Source organism: Muscardinus avellanarius, assembly GCF_963383645.1.
Source record: "Muscardinus avellanarius genome assembly, chromosome: 5".
In the NCBI taxonomy this organism is placed as follows: Eukaryota; Metazoa; Chordata; class Mammalia; order Rodentia; family Gliridae; genus Muscardinus; species Muscardinus avellanarius.
Window position 1 is genome coordinate 299737 of NC_137790.1, and position 19250 is coordinate 318986.

At 48.0% G+C, this 19250-nt stretch overlaps 1 protein-coding gene across 7 annotated transcripts in view; it reads right to left on the reverse strand.

The window, feature by feature from the left end:
- DIP2A (disco interacting protein 2 homolog A) overlaps positions 1-13580 on the reverse strand; it is a gene marked incomplete at both ends in the record, with an annotated part of 107178 nt that extends 93598 nt beyond the window's left edge. For all 7 annotated transcript variants that reach the window (XM_080695984.1, XM_080695983.1, XM_080695981.1 and 4 more), the window contains one exon: positions 13490-13580. In XM_080695984.1, the coding sequence (XP_080552110.1) occupies positions 13490-13580 (91 nt within the window). The remainder of the gene's footprint in view (positions 1-13489) is intronic.
- Between the last annotated feature and the right edge of the window lie 5670 nt (positions 13581-19250).

Sequence of the window (19250 nt, forward strand, 5' to 3'; positions counted from 1 at the left end):
GAAAGAGATTTCATTTTTTACCTCACATGTTTCTGAACTCTTCACAATTTTTAGAACAATAACTAGATAATCCTTTATCATTATAATGCATGGAGATGGTTTGATGGTGTGTTATGGTCACATAAAACCTTACCAAGGTAAACGAGGCAAATTCAATGCATAATTTCAGCAACTTCTTTTGAATCTAGAATTATTTCAGAGTAAAATGTCTAGAAATATATGGGAACTGGATGTGGTGGCACACAACTGTTAATCCTAGTATTGGGAGGCTGACACAGGAGGACCGCAGACTCAAAGCTAGCCTCAGCAAGTTAGAAGGGCTCTTTAGCAACGTAGCAAGACCATGTTTCCAATAAAAAAAAAAAGTAAATGAAACAGAGCTGGGGTGTGACTTGATAGAATGCCCCTGGCTTCAATCTGCAGCATCATAAAAGAAAAAACAGTATGAGACCGCCAGCTGCAATGGCACACCCATATGCCCAGTAACCTGGAGGGCGAGTTAAAAGGATCAGAAGTTCGACAGTGGCCTGGGCAATTTAGCAAGACCTTGTTTCAATTTTTTTTTTTTTTTTTTCAGTAAAGGGGATGGAACCCAGGGGCATTCTACCTCCGAGCTACAGCCCCAGCCCTGTTTTTTTTTTTTTTATTCTTTATTTTGAAACAGGGTCTAAGTTGCAGAAGACCTCACTAAGTAGCTGAGGCTGTCTGCTAACCGCAATCCTCCTGTCTTAGCCTCCCAAATGCTGGGATTACAAGTGTGTGCAACTACGCCCAGCTATACCACCCCTTTTCAAAAAAAGTTAGTCAGAGCTGGGCGTGGTGGCGCAAACTTATAATCCCACTATCTGGGAGGCTGAGACAGGAGGATCCTGCAGGTTCGAAGCCAGCCTCAGCTAATTAGTGAGGCTCTCAGCAATTTAATGAGACCCTGTTTCCAAATAAAATATAAATAATAGGTCTGGGAGTGTAGCCCAGAGGTAGAAAGCCTCTGGGTTCCATCCCCAGCATCACACACACACACACAACGTAGTCAGTGCTTCCCTGGGGACTTCTACCTCCCCTGACTTTTACTCAATGCCCTCCCACTGTACTAGATGTTTAATGCTGTGTACTTGCAGTATATAATTCCCTAATTTTTTTCTTTTGGTGCTAAGGATTGAACCCAGGGGTACTCTACCTCTGAACTACCATATTTTATTTTTTATTTGGAAACAGGGTTGTAGAAGGCCTCACCAAGTTGCTGAGGCTGGCTGCGAACATGCGATCCTCCTGTCTCAGCCTCCCAACTACTGGGATTACAAGCATGCACCACCACACCCAGCAATTACACTTGTAATCTCAGTACTTGGGAGACAGAGTCAGGAGGATCACAGGTTCACAGCCAGCCTCAGCTACTTAGTGAGGTCCTCCACAACTTAGTGAGGCACTGTTTCAAAATAAAAAATTTTAGAGCCAGGCGTGGTAGCACACGCACACTTGTAATCCCAGCATTCGGGAGGCCAGAAGATTGCAGTTCAAGGCCAGCCTAAGCTACTTAGTGATGCCGTTTGCAACTCAGTGAGACCCGGTTTCAAAATAAAGAATAAAAAATAGGGCTGAGGGTGTAGCTCGGAGGTAGAATGCCCCTGGATTCAACCTCCAATAGGCAATAAATAAATAAATAAATAATAAATAAATAAATAAAATAACTAATTAAATAAAAACAGGACACTTCTCCTGGCCCCTCTCGTTGTTGTGACGGTGAGGAAGGTCACTGCAGCAACCGCCGCTCGTGCTCACTGGGACACACTGCTTCAGGCACGGCGCTGTCCCCAAGCTCATGCCTCCACACGGGCACCTCGTCAAGCATCGCCTTTCACTGGAGCAGACTGCTGCCCACCACGAAGCTCTTCTAAATGTCTAAGTCCTGGCTGTACACTCCCCTCACTTCGTGGGACTGAGGCCAAAGGACAGAGGGGACTCAATGGCCCGTGGAGGCTACCGCACAGCCGTGCTTGTCAGGAACAGGCCTCGCCTGCCTGGGGCCTCTCCCCTGCGGAGCGCCCCACCCAGACAAAGGCCCAATGGCACGCAGCCTCTCTCTTGGCTGCAGTGCCACTCCTGGGAGGCCTTTCTTGCCTGCCCTGTGGGGCTGCAGCCTCTGGTCCTAGATGTACACATGCACCTCATCCCACTCCTAGGCCTCTTCCCCCTCAGTTCTCTCAGCAGCGCTTACCAGGGCCTAATACTCCACATTCTCCCCTCCTTGTGTCCAGGAGAGCAGAAGCTGCTGTGTCCCATGCTAACCCTCGACACATACACAAAAGCAACAATGAACAGAACATCCACTTCTAGCTCAAACCTCTCCCTGCAAGCACAGACTTGACTCAACTCGACTTTTCCACAGGGCTGTGTTCAGACAAGTCTCTTTGCTTTACCTACTACTCCTGCTCAAAGTCTGCTATACCATTCGCTAAATACAGGCACCAGTATTCGTCATGCAGTTTGGATACGTTGCTGTTCTGAGGTTCCCTCTGCCAGCTTAATCAGTCCATCATCATTCAATTCAGCCGCACGCAAAGTGTCAGGACATGGGCAAAATGCCGGCAAGTTCTTTACCCTCTGAAATCCCCTGGGCACGTTCTGCCATCGACCTTTCTAGCCACATTCTCGCCCTTCCAAATTTCTCTAACAAAATAGTTCCAAAGACTCAAAAATGACATGGTCTAACTTAAAAATAGTGACCTCTAGCTGTGTTCTTTTTTGAGATTGTTTTGGGTGTTTAGAGTTCATATTTCATGTTAGGATAGATTTTTTTCTGAAAAAAATAAATGTATGGTAGTTCTACCTTAAAAAAAAGAAAAAATATATCCTCTGATAAGAAAGAAAACAAGAAAGAAATATTAAAATGTTATCTCTAAGTGATCACAAATTTGATATCAGACAAATGAATCTGTAAAAAAAAAATAGCAGTGACCCCACTTCTCTGGTAATATATATATATATATATATATATATATATATAATGTATAGGCAGTACTGGGGTTGGGACCAAGGGGCATCCAACCTCCAAGCTATGCCCCAGCCCTATTTTTTATTCTTTATTTTTATTTCATTTTTATTTTTATTTTTTGATGGTACTGGGGGTAGAACCCAGGGGCATTCTACCTCTGGGCTATATTCCCAGACCTATTTTTATATTTTATTTGGAAACAGGGTCTCACTAAGTAGCTGAGGCTGGCTTCGAACCTGTGCGATCCTCCTGTCTCAGCCTCCCAAGCACAGGGATTACAAGCGTGTGCCACCATGCCTGACTTATTATTCTTTATTTTGAAACAGGTTCTCACTGAGTTGCAGAGGGCCTCATTAAGTAGCTAACGCTATCCACGAACTGCGATCCTCCTGTCTCACTCAGCCTCCCGAATGCTGGGATTTCAAGCGTGCGCCACCACACCCGGCTCTCTGGTACTAATTTCTGTCTCAGTCAATAGTCTCATTAATACAATCCAAAGAAACTAGTGGGGCGTTGTGGCGCACGCTTGTAATCCCAGCATTTGGGAGGCTGAGACAAGAGGATCGCGGTTCGCGGCCAGCCTCGGCTACTTAGTGAGGCTCTTTGCAACTCAGTGAGACCCTGTTTTAAAATAAAGAATAAAAAATAGGGCAGGTGGTGTAACTCAGAGGTCAAATGCCTCTGGGTTCCATCCCCAGACCCGCAAAAACAAACAAACAATCCAAATCAACTGATCAAACAACTCAGCAGAAGAAAGATTTACTTGCTCCGTTTTGGAGATTTGGGTTCAGTCCGCACTATGGTGTCCACAGCTCAGAGCACGGTGGCCGAGAGCAGAGACAGAGCAAGAGCGTTCAAAGTCCCACTCGCACATCGTGGAGGCCAGGAACAGAAAGGGCGGAGGGAGGAGAGAACCAGAGCGAATCCCCAAGGCCACGCTCCCAAACACCCTCCTTTCGCAGCCAAGTCCACTGCCAACAGTGCTACCTTGTTTCCATGAGGGCCAGGGCACATCCTAAGTCCAAACCATTACACATTCTCAGCCCTGCCTCAGTAAGATCACAAGAGACAACTGAGCTGTCGTCTAAGCTGACCACAGGGTCCCAAGGAGAGGGGACAAGTCAGTATGCACAGACCAGTGACTGTGCACCACATACAGTCCCAAAGAACAGACTACCAAGAAAGGAGACAGGCACTTAAACCTACACCACCAGAAAAGCCAGCCTTTCTAACATGGGTCTCCACCTGAAACCCCACGCAGTTCACATACTCTGAGACATGCTCTGTGGGATCAGACATGCCAGGGACCTACATGGGAAAGCTCCCCTGAGGTGAGCGGGAGGCAGCTGGTGGAGGCTTCCTGCCAGGAGGCGGGCTGGGCAACAAGTCTTCCTCTGAGGCAGCCTAAGAGGGCTCCAGCCTGGCCTGCATCCTCCCAGGCAGACTCCCAGGAAAGCCTTCCGGGATGTGGACGCGGAGTGTGGCAGCTGAGGCTATGAGGGGAATATGTATATATATACACACATACATACATACATATAAATATACATATAGGCTAGGGGTGTAGCTCAGAACACTCTGGGTTCAATCCCTAGTACTACAAAAAAGAAAAAGCTATCAGTCTGTCTTTTGAATGGATCTATACATGTTTTTGTTAGCATGCTGCAACCATCATTTAAAAAACAGAGTTCAAAGAACTATGTAGATTGCCCAAATATTGAAACACCTGATTATATAGCATCAAAAATGTTAACATTCATTAATACTGCCACCAAGATCACCAAAAAAGTCTTTAATAGGAAACTGTCAAGTTCCCTACAGCACATAAAAGGCTTTCAATTTTTTACTTTTTGCTTTAAAGCACAAAAATCTCTTTGGCCATAAAATGTCAGTTATTTTCTTTCATTTATTTTCTGGAAAATATTTCCAAATACTCAAGTCTGAGTCGCTATAGTTCATCTCCATCTACTCATCCAAGTAAAAATGGTATTTCACAACAAAAGAGGCTAGTTCCCACTAGTGGTTGCTGCTCCCCACACAGGCACTGCCCCTCACTGCACAGCAGAACACTTCAGACACAAGCACCCCTTTCCTCAAACCAACTACTAAAAACACAAGCACTCACTGGCAGTCTTTATTTTTTTTAATTTTTAAATTTTTTTTATTGGTGCATTGTAATCATATCACATTGGAATATAAGACTTGAGAGGATATACAAGCACACATCATCCAATTAGCCCTCATCCAGCCCCCATCTCATTCCCTCCCCCTCCCTCGATCCCATGCTTGTTTGGTGATTAACTTTGACACATTTATTTATGTACCTCCTGCGTTTTAAAGAGGCTACACCCTCCCCTATTCCATACCCTCTGATTGGTCACCTTAGTTACTTCACTATAGGGCCCTTTCTATAGCTCGACCTCTTCCTGTTGCCCCTTTCCTCCTAGTTTTTGCGGATTAGGGGAAGCATCTGATTTTTATTTTCTGCGATATTTCTCTGTGCATGCCGCGTTGCAAGTACCGATCCCACTCTTGATGACCCCAGTAGTGGCCTGGCTACCCGGTGGACTGATCCAGACCTCGCTGGCTCAAGCAGCGGCCTTGCCTCATGAGAGGCCCCGATTCTGGTCTCGCTGGACCCAACACCAGCCTAACCCCTCAGCTGGCTCCGATCCCAGCCTCGGAGGCCCCAGTAGCGGCCTTGCCTCACGGAAGGCTCCGATGCCGGCCATTGGCCCCAACACCGGCCTAGTCTCACGGCAGGCTCCGATCCCGGCCTCGCTGGCCCCAGCACCGGCCTAACCCCTCGGCAGGCTCCGATCCAGCCTCGGAGGCCTCAGTAGAGGCCTTGCCTCACGGAAGGCTCCGATGCTGGCCATTGGCCCCGGCACCGGCCTAACCCCTCGGCAGGCTCTTACCCCAGCCTCGGAGGCCCATGCACTGGCCTTGCCTCATGGCAGGCTCCGATGCTGGCCGCTGGCCCTGGCATCGGCCTAACCCCTTAGCAGGCTCCGATCCCGGCCTCGGAGGCCCCAGTAACGGCCTTGACTGGCAGTCTTTAAAAATTTATCTTTAGCCGGGCGTGGTGGCACACGCTTGTAATCTCTGCGCTTGGGAGGCTGAGACAGGAGGATCGCATGGTAGCCAGTAGCCAGCCTCAGCTACTTAGTGAGGCTCTCAGCAACTTAGTGAGACTCTGTTTCCAAATAAAGTATAAAATAGGTCTCGGAGTGTGGCCTGGAGGTAGAAAGCCCCTGGATTCCACCCCTAGTACCACACACACACACCAAAAAAAAGTTTATCTTTATTGTTTCATCAGGATATGGTTGTGTCAAAGTGGCACCTTTAAACTGCAAGTGGACAAGAGCAAGTAATCCAATGGCCACCCATACCACATGGGCCCTGCCTTGATTCCTGCTGAGGGGCCAGCAGTGTTTCCTACACTGGTTTTGAACTATGCGTACAAACATTAACATAGTGAAAACAGAGAAGCCTTCTCAGCATCATTATCAGAGTATCTCCCCTCCGACACAGGCGCTCAGGGACCCTGAGAGGTCTGTGAACCATCGTCTGGGTCAACTTGGAAGGGACGCAGACACCAGAGGTGACCTGCCAGGAGAGGTCAGGGGCAAAGGGACCTCGCTCATCCCGTTCCCTTTGAGCTCTCGTTCTCCGCTGTGTGTGTACACACCACTTCTACAACACGGCGCTGTGTGAGGCCTCATGACGAAGCCAACCCTGACTCACACTGCCTAGCATCTGACGAGCCTTCAATAACGACCAAATCAATGACTCCATATAACAGAAGCAAAAATAACAACTCCAAAGTGGGACAAGTACAATGGGAGTTCAGAGAAAAGTCACTGCAGAGATTATAGGGAAAGCTCAAAATAAGGTGTTTGGGCTGGGCTCGGACAAACACACCAAATTTGAGAATTTGAACATGACTTTTATGGTCCACAAAATACAAGTTCAACAAATGTTTGACAGGAAGACAATTTCAAACTGTCATTTTCAAAACTAAGAATGGTATCACATATTTTAGAAATTAAAAACACCTAAAAAGGAGAAAAATCCCTGTATTTGGGAGGCTGAGACTGGAGGATCATAGGTTCGAGGCCTGCCTCAGCAACTTGGTGAGGCCCTCCACAACTTTGTGAGACTTGTTTCAGAACAGAAAATAAAGCAAGAGTGGGAGTGTAGCTCAGAGATAGAATGTCCTGGATCAAGGGCCGGGCGTGGTGGCGCACGCTTGTCATCCCCGCGCTTGGGAGGCAGAGACAGGAGGATCGCGCAGGTTTGAAGCCAGCCGCGCGCGCTGGCTTAGGAGACCCTGTTTCCAAATAAAAATGTAAAAATAGGTCTGGGAGTGTAGCCCGGAGGTAGAAGGGCTTCCAGGAACCCCAGTACCACCAAAAAAAAAAAAAGAATGTCCTGGATCAATCCCCAGTACTGCAAAAAACAACAACAACAAAAAAAAAAAGGTGAAGGGGTGCTGTGTCAAGGAAGTCCCTTCCTGTATGTGCACAAAACGAGCTGTCACCCTCTTTCCTCTTTGGAGGGTGAGGGTACTGAGGAGTGAACCCAAGGGCATTCTACCTCTGAGGTATACTTCGGTCCAATTTTATTTTTATTTCGAAACAGAGTGTTGCTGAGGGCCTTCCTAGTTGCTGAGGCTGGCCTCAAACTTGCGATCCTGCTGTCCTGGGATTACAAGTGTGTGCCACCACACCCAGATACCCATTTTTTAAAATGTGCCACATATTACAGAATTTTCATCTGAATCCATTCAGCTTGAGGTCCCTGAATTAGAAACAAGAAACAGACCAAAGGTAAAACCCTGGAATAGATCTATAAGCAAGATAATGAAAAAGGGGTGGGACAAAGGCATTCTATTGTGTGGGGACTTCCTCTCAAACACAGTGGAGGCCACTAAAACAGAAAACAAACCTCATACCATTGTCCATGTTTTGAAAGTAATTAAAACTGGGCATGGTGGCACCCACTTGTAATCCCAGTACTTGGGAGGCTGAAACAGGAGGATTGCAGGTTTGTGGCCAGCCTGAAAAACTTGTAAAACTCCCCCCCAAAATTAGTGAAATTGTTTCAAAATAAAGAATAAGCCAAACTTGGTGGTGCATGCTTTTAATCCAGCATTTGGGAAGCTGAGATAGCAGGATGGCGTTTGTGGACAGCCTCAGCTACTTAGTGAAGCCCTTTACAACTCAATGAGACCCTGCTTCAAAATAAAGAATAAAAAATAGGGATAGGGTGTAGCTCAGAGATAGAATGCCTCTGGGTTCCATCTCCAGTACCACAAAAAAAATAAAATAAAATAAAAATAAAGAATTAAGTAGGGCTGAGGGTATAGCTCAGAGGTAGAACACCCCTGGGTTTAGTCCCAGTACCACAAATATAAATAAAGAAAAAGAAAAAGAAAAAGAAAAAGAGAGAGAGAGAGAAAGAGAGAGAGAGAGAGAGAGAGAGAGAGAGAGAGAGAAAGTAAGTAAGTTAGTTCAGCCAGGCATAGCGGTGCACGCTTGTAATCCTAGCATTGGGAAGGCTGAGACCGGAGGATTGCAGTTAACAGACAGCCTCGGCTACTTAGCAAGGACCTCTGCAACTCAGACCCTGTTTCAAAAAAAAAAAAAAAAAGACTAAAAAGTAGGCCTGGGGGTGTAGCTCGGAGATACAATGCCCCTGGGTTCCATCCCCAGTAATGCAAAAATAAATAAATAAGTAGTTCAGCAGCATTAACTTCAAGATAAGACCACACTGATGCGCCAAAATAAGCTGCAGAGTGCTGGTGAGTCCTCCGGCAAAGCGCAAAGGCGTGGAAGCTGCTTTGTACACATCAAGGATGTGCTTCTCACAACCTCATGTTCATCTGTGAACATTCAGGTAAGTTTTCAGGAGCCATATGTACACGTTCTACGTGCACAGGGTAAAAAGCATGAGTCCACGTGGCTCCACCCTTCACCCTCATCTTAATCAGAAGGAGGACCTAAATCGAGAACGGTGAAACAAAAAAATCAGGGAGCAAGCAAACAGCTGGGCCTTCTCTCCTCCTGGGAATCCCTAACAGGAACTCGGCAGACCTGCCCTACGGGAGGAAGTCAGTGCCTTCCAGGACTGGAGCCCTCCCTGAGGGCCAGCCCACTCACAAGGGCTGGGGATGAGGATCCGGTGAGGACACTAGGAACAAGACAAGTGTAAGTTATGAAAGAAGACAGGTGCTTCCAACAGGTCACGGAGCACAGGCCATGAGGAGGCCTCGGGCTCCCCAGGGCGTGCGGGCTGCCTGGTGACCCGCTTCCCAGGAGGCTGCAAAGGCTCCCTCCCTGCTCCCTCCACCTCTAGAGCAGTGAGACTAAGCTCAAATCAACTCACTCAAGGCTGTGCCAGTGCTATGGAGAAGCTTTCCTTTTTGACATTACTTTATTCTGAACTAGTTTATCTCTCTAGTCCTAAATATGGGAAGGGGAGGTCAGGGGACAGAGAGACCCACTTTCTACAACCTCTACTTACTCAAAATATGTAATAATAAAGCACTGACTTTGGTTGCTTTAGAACTGATTCATTAGTAATGCACTCCTTTAATTTATAAATAAAACACCTTACCAGCTTCAATACTCTTTTCAAATGCAGAGTGACTCTTTACAGGAATCCTGGAATGCCCACAAAGCTCACGTCCACCTCCTTTTACAGTGCGAGCTGTTCTAATTCAGCAGCGATCCTGAACACTTAGCAGAGGACAAGCACTGAGTGGAGGCCCCTGACCTGCCTGAGGTACAGTCAGCCCCCACCTAGGCGCCTCCAGCTCCAACCCCGAGGCCACGCCAGCACCCATCCCAACACCAACTGCGGGAGCCCACACGAGGGTGTGGGAGTGCCCTGGAGGCGGGCCGCGCCTGGCTGTGCCCAGGAAACCCTGACCGGCTCTGGCCCAAGAAGGGGAGGGGCCGGGCCCTGGCACCTCCTCGCCCACCCTCTTTTCAGCTTCAGCCACTTTCTCAGGTTCCTCTTCAGATTGTGCAATCCTACTCCCTTTTATTTACCTATACCTGTCCTACATATATTTAAAGGGAGAATATAAAATGGATTCACTAGATAAATGTGTGTGTGTGTGTGTGTGTGTGTGTGTGTGTGTGTGTGTGTGTGTTACTGGTGACTGAACCCAAGGTGTACTACCTCTGAGTTACATCCCCAGACACATTTTATTTTTTATTTTGAAACCGGGTTGCACTAAATTGTTGAGGCTGGTCTTGAACCTGAGGTCCTCCTGTCTCAGCCTCCCAAATACTAGGATTAGAGGTGTGTGCCACCATGCCCAGCTCAATAGATGTATTTACATAAAAAAATTTCTTTCAGCCAGGCGAGGTGGTGCACGCTTGTAATCCCTGCGCTTGGGAGGCAGAGACAGGAGGATCACGATGGGTAGAAGCCAGAGACTCTGTTTCCAAATAAAAAAAGAGACTCTGTTTCCAAATAAATAAATATATATATATATATATATATGAAAAATAGGTCTGGGAGTGCAACCCAGAGATAGAAGGGTTTCCAGGAACCCCAGTACCACCAAAAAACAAAACAAAACAAAACAAATTATTTCTTTCATGGAAGCATTTGTGTGCTGTCATAGAAATTATGAAGCTTTTGAAGAAAGGAAACAATTTAGTTAATTGTCAACTAACAAACTCTCAAATATATATCCAGAAGAAACTGAGAGAACAATGAATGTAGCACAGCACAAATTAGGAGCCATCTGCAAAACACACTGACGTGGGTAAAAGGAAGACCACACTTCTATGGTTTTTCCTGTGAAAAGCCCTACTTCAGTACAGGAGATCCTGTTAGAACTACTCCTAACTCCAGACTTCTCAAGAGTACCTAATCATCAAAAACTCTCAAATCCACCCATATTGCACTTCCATTTTTTTTTAAAGTGTCACATATCACAGAATCTTTAAAGCTTTTAATGTTGAATTCAAAACAGTTGCAAGCCGGACATGGTGGCGCACGCTTGTAATCCCAGCATTCGGGAGGCAGAAACCAGAGGATCGTGGTTCACGGACAGCCTAAGCTACTTAATGAGACCCTGTTTCAAAACAAAGAATAAAAGCTGGGCGTGGTGGTGCATGCTTGTAATACCAGCACGTTGAAGGCTGAGAGGAGGATCGCACAGGTTCGAAGTCAGCCTCAGATACTTAGTAGGCTCTCAGCAACTTAGTGAGACCCTGTTTCCAAATAAAGTATAAAAAATAGGTCTGGGAGTAGAGTCCAGAGGTAGAAAAGCCCCTGGGTTCCACCCCCAGTACCACAAAAAAAATAAAGAACAAAAAATAGGACCGGGGGTATAGATCAGAGGTAGAATGCCTCTGGGTTCCATCCCCAGTACCACACAATAATAATAATAATAATAATAATAATGATGATGATGATGATGATGTCACTACAAACCAGGCGTGGTGGTACACACTTGTAATCCCAGCACTTGGGAGGCTGAGACCGGAGGATCTCAGTTTGTGGACAGCCTCAGCTACTTAGTGAGGTCTTTTGCAACTCACTGAGACACTGTTTCAAAATACAAGAATGAAAACTAGGGCTGGGGGTGTAGCTTGAAGGTAAAATGCTACTGGGTTCCATCCCCAGTATTGCAAAATAAATAAATAAATAAATAGCTGGGAGTGGTGGTGCAGCTTGTAATTCCAGCATTTGGGAGGCTGCGACAGGAGGATCATGGTTAGCTGACAGCCTCAGGTACTTAGTGAGTCCCTGTGCAACTTAGTGAGACCCTGTTTGAAAAAAAGGATAAAAAATAGGGCTGGGGGTGTAGCTCAAAGGTAGAGTGCCCCGGGGTTCCATTCCTAGTGCCACAAAAAAAAATTTAAATAAATAAAAAGTCACTACATCAGCTCCATTAAAAGAATGCAAGAATTGTAACTTACAGTAAGAATATTAAGATTATGGGGGGAAAATGGGTTCTAAAACATGAAAATGCACTGGGTGTGGTGGTGCACGCTTGTGATCCCAGTGCTTGGGAGGCTGAGACAGGAGGATTGCACAGGTTCCAAGCCAGCCTCAGCTACTTAGTGAGGCTCTCAGCAACTTAGTGAGACCCTGTTTCCAAATAAAGTATAAAATAGGTCTCAGAGTATAGCCCGGAGGTAGAAAGCTCCTGGGTTCCACCCCCAGTACCAATAAATAAATAAATAAATAAATAAATAAATAAATAAATAAATAAATAAATAGCAGAAAGACCTAGGGGTATAGCTGGGAGGTTCAGTGCCCATGGGTCCAATCCCTAGGACAAAAATATATATAAATAAATAAATAAAACATGAAAATACATTTAAGTCTCAAAAACAGTTAAACATTCAGATGCTTCTCCTCAAGGACTGCAAGACCTCCCTGAAACTAACTGGGGGGGGGGGGTACTCTTTTCCCAAAGACTTGTGAATGGACCATCAAGACACAGGCCTCTTGGAGGGTAACAGCCTAATACAGAAGGACACATACCACCTCTTTACTGAACTCTAACTTTCAAAATTCCATGAAGGAGGCCAACCTCCTACGTGTGACGGGCTCTGCAGTATCAAAGCACTGTGGCCTCCTAAGCCAGAAAGCAAGTGCGGTCATCAGCTCATCAGCTGAGGCAACCGAGGCCCTGGGCTGGGCTGCAGGTCTGCACTCCAGGAAGCAGCTGCCTGTGACCACCAGGAGCAGCCCTGGGCCAGACTGAGGCTGGTGCTCCCGACTGCAGTGTGGACAGCTGAGCTCTTCTCGGTGGCCCGCCCCTCAGCCACACCACCAGCGCCCCTCAGCCACACCACCAGCGAGGCGACAGGGACCTCCCTCATCAGACCTGCGGGCCTACGCGATCGGCTATCGCTATCGGCTATCGTTAGAAGCCGTGGGAGCCGGGCGGGATCCCAGGTGAGGCAAGGGGGAGGGCGAGTCCCAGGTGAGAGCCCTGGCGTTCTAGGTGAGGTGGGCAGGGGTCCCCAGTAAGACTCTCGGAGATCCCAGGTGTGGTGGGCAGGGTCCTAGGTGATGCCCACTGAGATCCGGGGTGCGGTGGGCAGAGGTCCTGGGTAAGGCTGGTGGGGATCCCGGGTGAGGATGGGGAGGGGTCCCGAGTGAGGTGGGGAGGCGTCCTGGGTGAAAATGGGCGGGGATCCCGGGTGAGGTTGGGCGGGGGCCGAGTAAGGAGGGGCCGGGGTCCAGGCGAAGTGTCCTGCGGGGCCGGGTGAGGTGAGCGGGAGTCCTGGGTAAGGTGGAGCGGGGAGGGGGTCCCGGCGAGGTGGACGTGGGTCCTGGGTGAGGTGGGCGGGGGTGCCAGTGAGGATGGGCGTGAAGCCAGCGGGTCCGAGCGAGAGCCAGGGCGGGGTTCCCGGGGTGGCAGCCCGGTCCCGGCCGGGGTCCCGGGGAGGGAGCGGGGTGCCCCGCGCGGCCGGGGCGGGGGTCCGGGCTGCGCCTCGGGGCCGCCGCGCTCACCTTCCGACAGCTCCAGCTCCAGCTCCGCCAGGCTCTCGCGCACCTCGGCCGGCAGCGGCGCCACGTCCAGCGGACACCCGCGGTCGGCCATGCCGGCGGCGGCGGCCACGAGCTCCCGCGGCCTGCAGACCCGCACGGGGCGCGGCCGGCTGCGGCGCTCAGGCGCGGGCACGAGGCGCCCGGCCCTGCGCGGGGCGCGCGCACGAGGAGGGCGGGGCGCGGGTGCGCGACGGGGCAGCCGGCCTCCCGCCCCGCCCAGCAACGAGAGGCTCGCCGCCATTGGCCCGCAGGCTGCCTCGAGGCCGCCCCGGGCTCCCATTGGGCGAGGCGGAGCACCTCCCGTCCGGCTCTGCGCGCGGTGTGAGGCGGGCGCGGCGGGATGGGCAGGGCGCCCGGGAGCTCCCGCGGGATGGCGCGGAGGCCGCGTCTTGCTCAGGCCCCGTTCCCGTTCAGCGCCGTGGGCTCGACGGGAGGTGGCCTGGAAGGGGAGCGGTCCTCCAAGGTCGCTGTCGTGGAGCGGGTCCTACCGCCGGCCCCTGCCGTTCACAGGTGTGGACGCCAGGTAAAAATCCGTGCCCCAGACTCCATCCCGGCGTCCGCTCCTGGGGAGACCAGTAATGAAGTTGGGTTGGAGCCGGGCGTGGTGGCGCACGCTTGTAATCCCAGCATTCGGGAGGCTGAGACCAGAGGATCTCGGTTCGGCCAGCCTCAGCTACTTAGTGAGGCCCATTGCAACTCTTGTTTCAAAATAAGAAATGGGGCTGGGGGTGTAGCTCGGAGGTAGATTTCCCCTGGGTTCCATCCCCAGTACCTCAAAAAAAAATAAAAAGTTGGGCTTGAAGGTCAAGCAGGAGGTGAGACATGGAAATAGAGTGCACCGATAGTGAACACCGTGTACGTGGATGGAAGGATTCGACCTCTGAGGAAGGATTCCACGACTAGAGAGCTGTAGGCACAGCACCGCCGACCCTCAAGAACCATGGACAAGTACAAGCCAAAGAGTTGCTTAGGTGTCCTACAAAGAAACCCTACCTCGGGCAGCAGTATGATAAAGACAGCGGCCAGAAATATCTCCAAGTGACTGAACTCCATGCTGGAGCCAGCCGCCAAAGTACGGGTTCTGAAGAGAGGCATGAGGATGAATTCAACTCTTAGAATTTGACTCAAAGAATGTTTAATTCTAACGGGGGGAGGGGGGGCACCAGCCTACTATCCTACTGGCTGACCCCTGCTCCTAGGTCAATATCCCTACTGGTCAACAACTACTCCTGGGTCAGTATTCTCTATTGGGCCGACAATGGGTTTGTTTTTCTAGAGGCATTTATACAGTTACAGGTCAATCAATATCCTCGTGCTATCACCACCAGAATACAATACAGACCAATCCAAAGCACATACATTACAGGTAGGTTAATCAGTACCCTGTGCCATCACCACCCGATCTTCTCTCAGACCTTTTACTTAGAACCTTCTATGACCCCAAACCTTGTTGACTCTGGGCGAAGGACAGTCAGCTGAGTCAGAAATATTCTTTTAGGGGAAAACCTTAATGGCTTCCCACAACTCCAAAAACAGCAAAATGTCCAAAGGAGGCAGTTCTCTAATACTAAGTTTGGAAAAGCGTGTTCCCAGATATAACATGGGTTGGTGATATCTGGGTACGTGCCTCCAAAGGTTTTGTTGTTGTTGTTTGTTGTTGTTGTTGTTGTTTGAAGATTTAAAGAAGTTTATTAAAAGATAGAAATACAGAGGATAGGTACAGCTCCATACCAGACTGGCATGGAGGGGTGACTCGAATGAATATACCCCTCCAAAGGTTTTGACCCCCAGTCTGCCTGAAAACTTTGGGGTCTGCCTTTGTGGCTCAGCTCTCCTGTTAACCTATCTTGTTTATCCCTCTACCTGTTGGACACTAGACTTGTAGTTATTTTTTTTCCTCAGCATAATTCATCCAGAAGCATAATGAGATAGAAAAGGAGCTGTAGTACCCCCAAAAAAAATCAAGTACTAGTTTTCTAGGGCTGCAGTAACACTACTACAAAACTAGACAGCTTAACAGGTTTGCTTGTCTCAGTTCTGGAGGTTAAAAGTCTGAGATCAAGGTGTTAGGCAGTGTTGGTTCCATCTAAAGGCCATGATAGAGGATCCATTGCATGACTCCTAGGTTCTGGTGGCTGGGAATCTTTGATGATCCTTGGCTTGTAGGGGCATTGCCCTGGTGTCTGCCTTCATGGTCACAAGATGATCTTCCTGGTGCCCGTCTCTTGCTGAGTTTCCTCTTTTTATAAAGACCAACTATATTGGGTGGGAGTGTGCCCTAAAGGATTCAATCATCTGCAGAGACCCAGTTCTATATGAGGTCACATTCACAGGTCCTGAGTGGTAGGACTTAAGCATCCTTTGTCGGAGATGCAGTTCAACCCATAACAAATTGTAATACCCACCCAATATGTGTTGGCATGTTGAGAAAAATTTGTGTGGAGAGCTAAATGTAAAATTAAGTGGTTTATTGACATATAAGCAGTCTTCCAAGATAAGAGCTTTAATGCCACACCTTCTTCCCCAGTCTAAAACTGAGCAAGGCTCGTTTTAGCAGGAATGCTGCACGGCAGACATTCCCTGGAACAGGCGCGTGGCATCTCCTTCTGGGGAATAGTATCAGGCATGGGGATTTGGGGGTTTTCTGGAATTGGCTTTGTTACCAAAAGATACCTGAGACTCATATTATTAATGGCTTCAAATTGTTTTAAATAATTCAAGATTTACTCCCTAAAACTGTAACATTTATGTATGAGTTCCACCTAAATTTCCAAATAACTGATCTAACAAGAATTCTATAAAGACTCAGACAATAACAAGCAGAACAAGCCTTAAAGGCCACCGATCCTCCCCAGGTTTTTCCCAAGCAATATTAACAATACACCTAAAAGAGAGCCAAGACAAGCTGTTCCCACCATCATGAATTCTAAAAAGCCAGCATATGTAATCAGAGGTAGGCTATGGTAGAGTGGCTACCGACCCCCCAGTAACCCTACCCCCTTTTGGTTGTACAATGGGTACGTGGACAGCAGCAGAATAGATGGGTACCCAGGCACAGCCTTGGGACATGGGGAAGTATGAAATGTTCCTCTCCTTAGTAGTGCCTATTGATTAAAAAACAATGATATATATTAATCAAGTATAATGCTTAGCATAGGATTATTTTGATATTATATTATTTTGATATTATATTAGTAGTTAATTATAAACTTCTGATCTTTTCCATGGTTGCTTGTAAGAGGAAATGTTCCCTTAAAAAGAAACCTGGCCGCCTGTCACCTTGCCTTGATGTATTAGTTCTTTGTATACTTACTGATGGATTATTTCTAGAAAAAATTGTAAGAGTAGAATGTAGCCAAAAAAGAAAGTATAAAACGCTTGCCAAAACTGAAAGTAAATAGGGCAGCTCCACTCTCCATTGCGTCTGTGTGCTGTTTCTCCACCGAACTTCGCCGACTCCTCACTCCACCGCTCGCGGACCCCCGACTCTTGCTAGGGCTGGACCTCCGCACTTTAACACCCTGTCAATGACCACACAGGCATCCTGGAGGATATAACATTGATCTCTTATATCAGTGACAGGTTGATCAGCCAGATGAGCAGGAAGTGGAGAAGATGCTGGAGACTTTTGATAATATGCAGCTGTTTAAGAGTGGGAGATCAACTCTGAAAACTAAAGAGCCTGCTATATCCTAATATTTTTTTTAATTTAGTGCTCAAGAGTCCTCTAAAGCATCCCTTCCAAAAGTGAAGGAATCATCACATTTGTACCTCCCCATTAAGACAGCAAGACATTTGATATTTCTTGAGCTGATCTTTAACCTCAGCTTTGGGAGGCACTATCTTCCACACCTCAGAATATTGCCCTGGCCCTATTTGCGGGGGACTTTGGAAGACTACTAGTCTTGAAAAGGGCCCAGAACAGGAAAAGTCTACATTAGTTCCAGGTACTGATGCAAGCAGCTCTTGTTGCTGGGGTCATATGGTCTGGCAGGTGTGTCTCCTGTGGCTAACAGTGGTAGGGGAGATGCAGTGTGGAATTTCTAGCACAGCTCAGTAAGAAATTCATGATGAAAGACCTGGAGGTCTTGTCATGCCACCAGGAGCAGAGAATTCTATGCCTTTGGGTGATTATATACATACAAAAATATGCTTGTCTCTTATCAAGATAGAGTGCCTCACCATAAGACACCAAGTGACTACACAATCAAAACTGCTTTATGAACTAAACTCACCAAGTCATAAGGTCAGCTGAGCTTAACAGCAATCCCTGTGAGATAAAGTAGTACATTCATAAGAATACAGAACGTACAGAGACTACCAAGCAAGCTACAGAAGGGGCAGCCCCATGGTATCCACTGCAATTGTGTCAGAGAGTCCATCACTTCACACCTGTGACCATGTGCTCTGTGGGCAGCAGTGGCTGCCGGCCCAGTGGCCAGGCAGAGGGATGGAGATGGGCAGTGCCTGTTCCTGCTAGCCACAGCAGCTCTGGCTAGCTGCAAAAACAACCCATGCAAGAAGAAATCAAACAGAAAAACACCCTCCCTAATCTGCCTCAGTCCTGGTTCCTGAGTAGGATGTTCAGAAGCTTGCCGCATGCTGTACTGGGCTGCAAACTGTAAATGAGGTCTGGCAACTTTAGAATCCTTGCATCTAGGGACCAGCAGGCAAAAAGTGGAGCAGATAACCAGGCAAAAATCTATGCCCTGCAATCATAGTACTTGGGAGGCCAAGACAGGAGGATCACAGGTTCCAGGCCAGTGCATAGAGACTTAGCAAGACCCTGTTTCAAAATTTAAACATGGCATGTAGCTCAGAAGAAGAACACCCTCAACTCCACCAAAAAAAAAGTGTAATCACTGTATTGGCGGTGAAAGAAGCACAATTGTTAGCATTCATCGGGCAGTGGGAGGGATGCTTGTGAAAGTCAGGTGGTCCTCTGTGGCACCCCTCAATAGTCCTTAACTGATTAAAAAACTGGGGAATCCAACATACACATGGAGTTGCCTCTTAGTTTCCAAACCCCCGCGTTCTGGATGCAGGGGAGATGGCATGATACTTGAGCTGCTGGTGTAAAGCATACACCATCTGACTTCACCTCAAACTTGTAAACCACGGTTTCCAAGGAGATGCTGGAAGAGCCTTCACCTGGCCATTCTTCTGGCCTTCAGGGTGCATTGCAAGATAGTCCTCTTCTTGGAATGCTCCTGCTGCTAAGAGGCAGTTTGTACACAATTTCAGCAATGGAATGATTAGTTAGAGTATGCACTAAGGATAGGGAAGCCAGTTTTGGACCTGGAGCATATTCCTGATGACAAATCTCTCACTACCAGATTGTGTGTGTGTGTGTGTGTGTGTGTGTGTGTGTGTTTGTGTGGGGGGGTAGAGAGAGAGATAGTTACTGAGGATTGAACTCGTAAGTATTCTGCCTCCAAGTTACAGCCCCAGCTCTTTCTATTTTACTTATTGTGTGTGTGTGTGTGTGTGTGTGTGTGTGTGTGTGTGTGTGGTACTGGGGATTGAGTTTAGGGGCATTCTACCTCTGAGCTACACTCCCAGACAGCCCTATGTTAACTTTGAAACAGGGTCTTGCTTGGTTGATGAGAGTCTCACTGTTTGCTAAGGCTATCCTTGGACCTGTGATCCTCCTGTCTCAGCCTCCCAAGTACTGGAATTACAAGCTTGGGCCACCATATCCGGCTTACTTAATTTTTTAAAC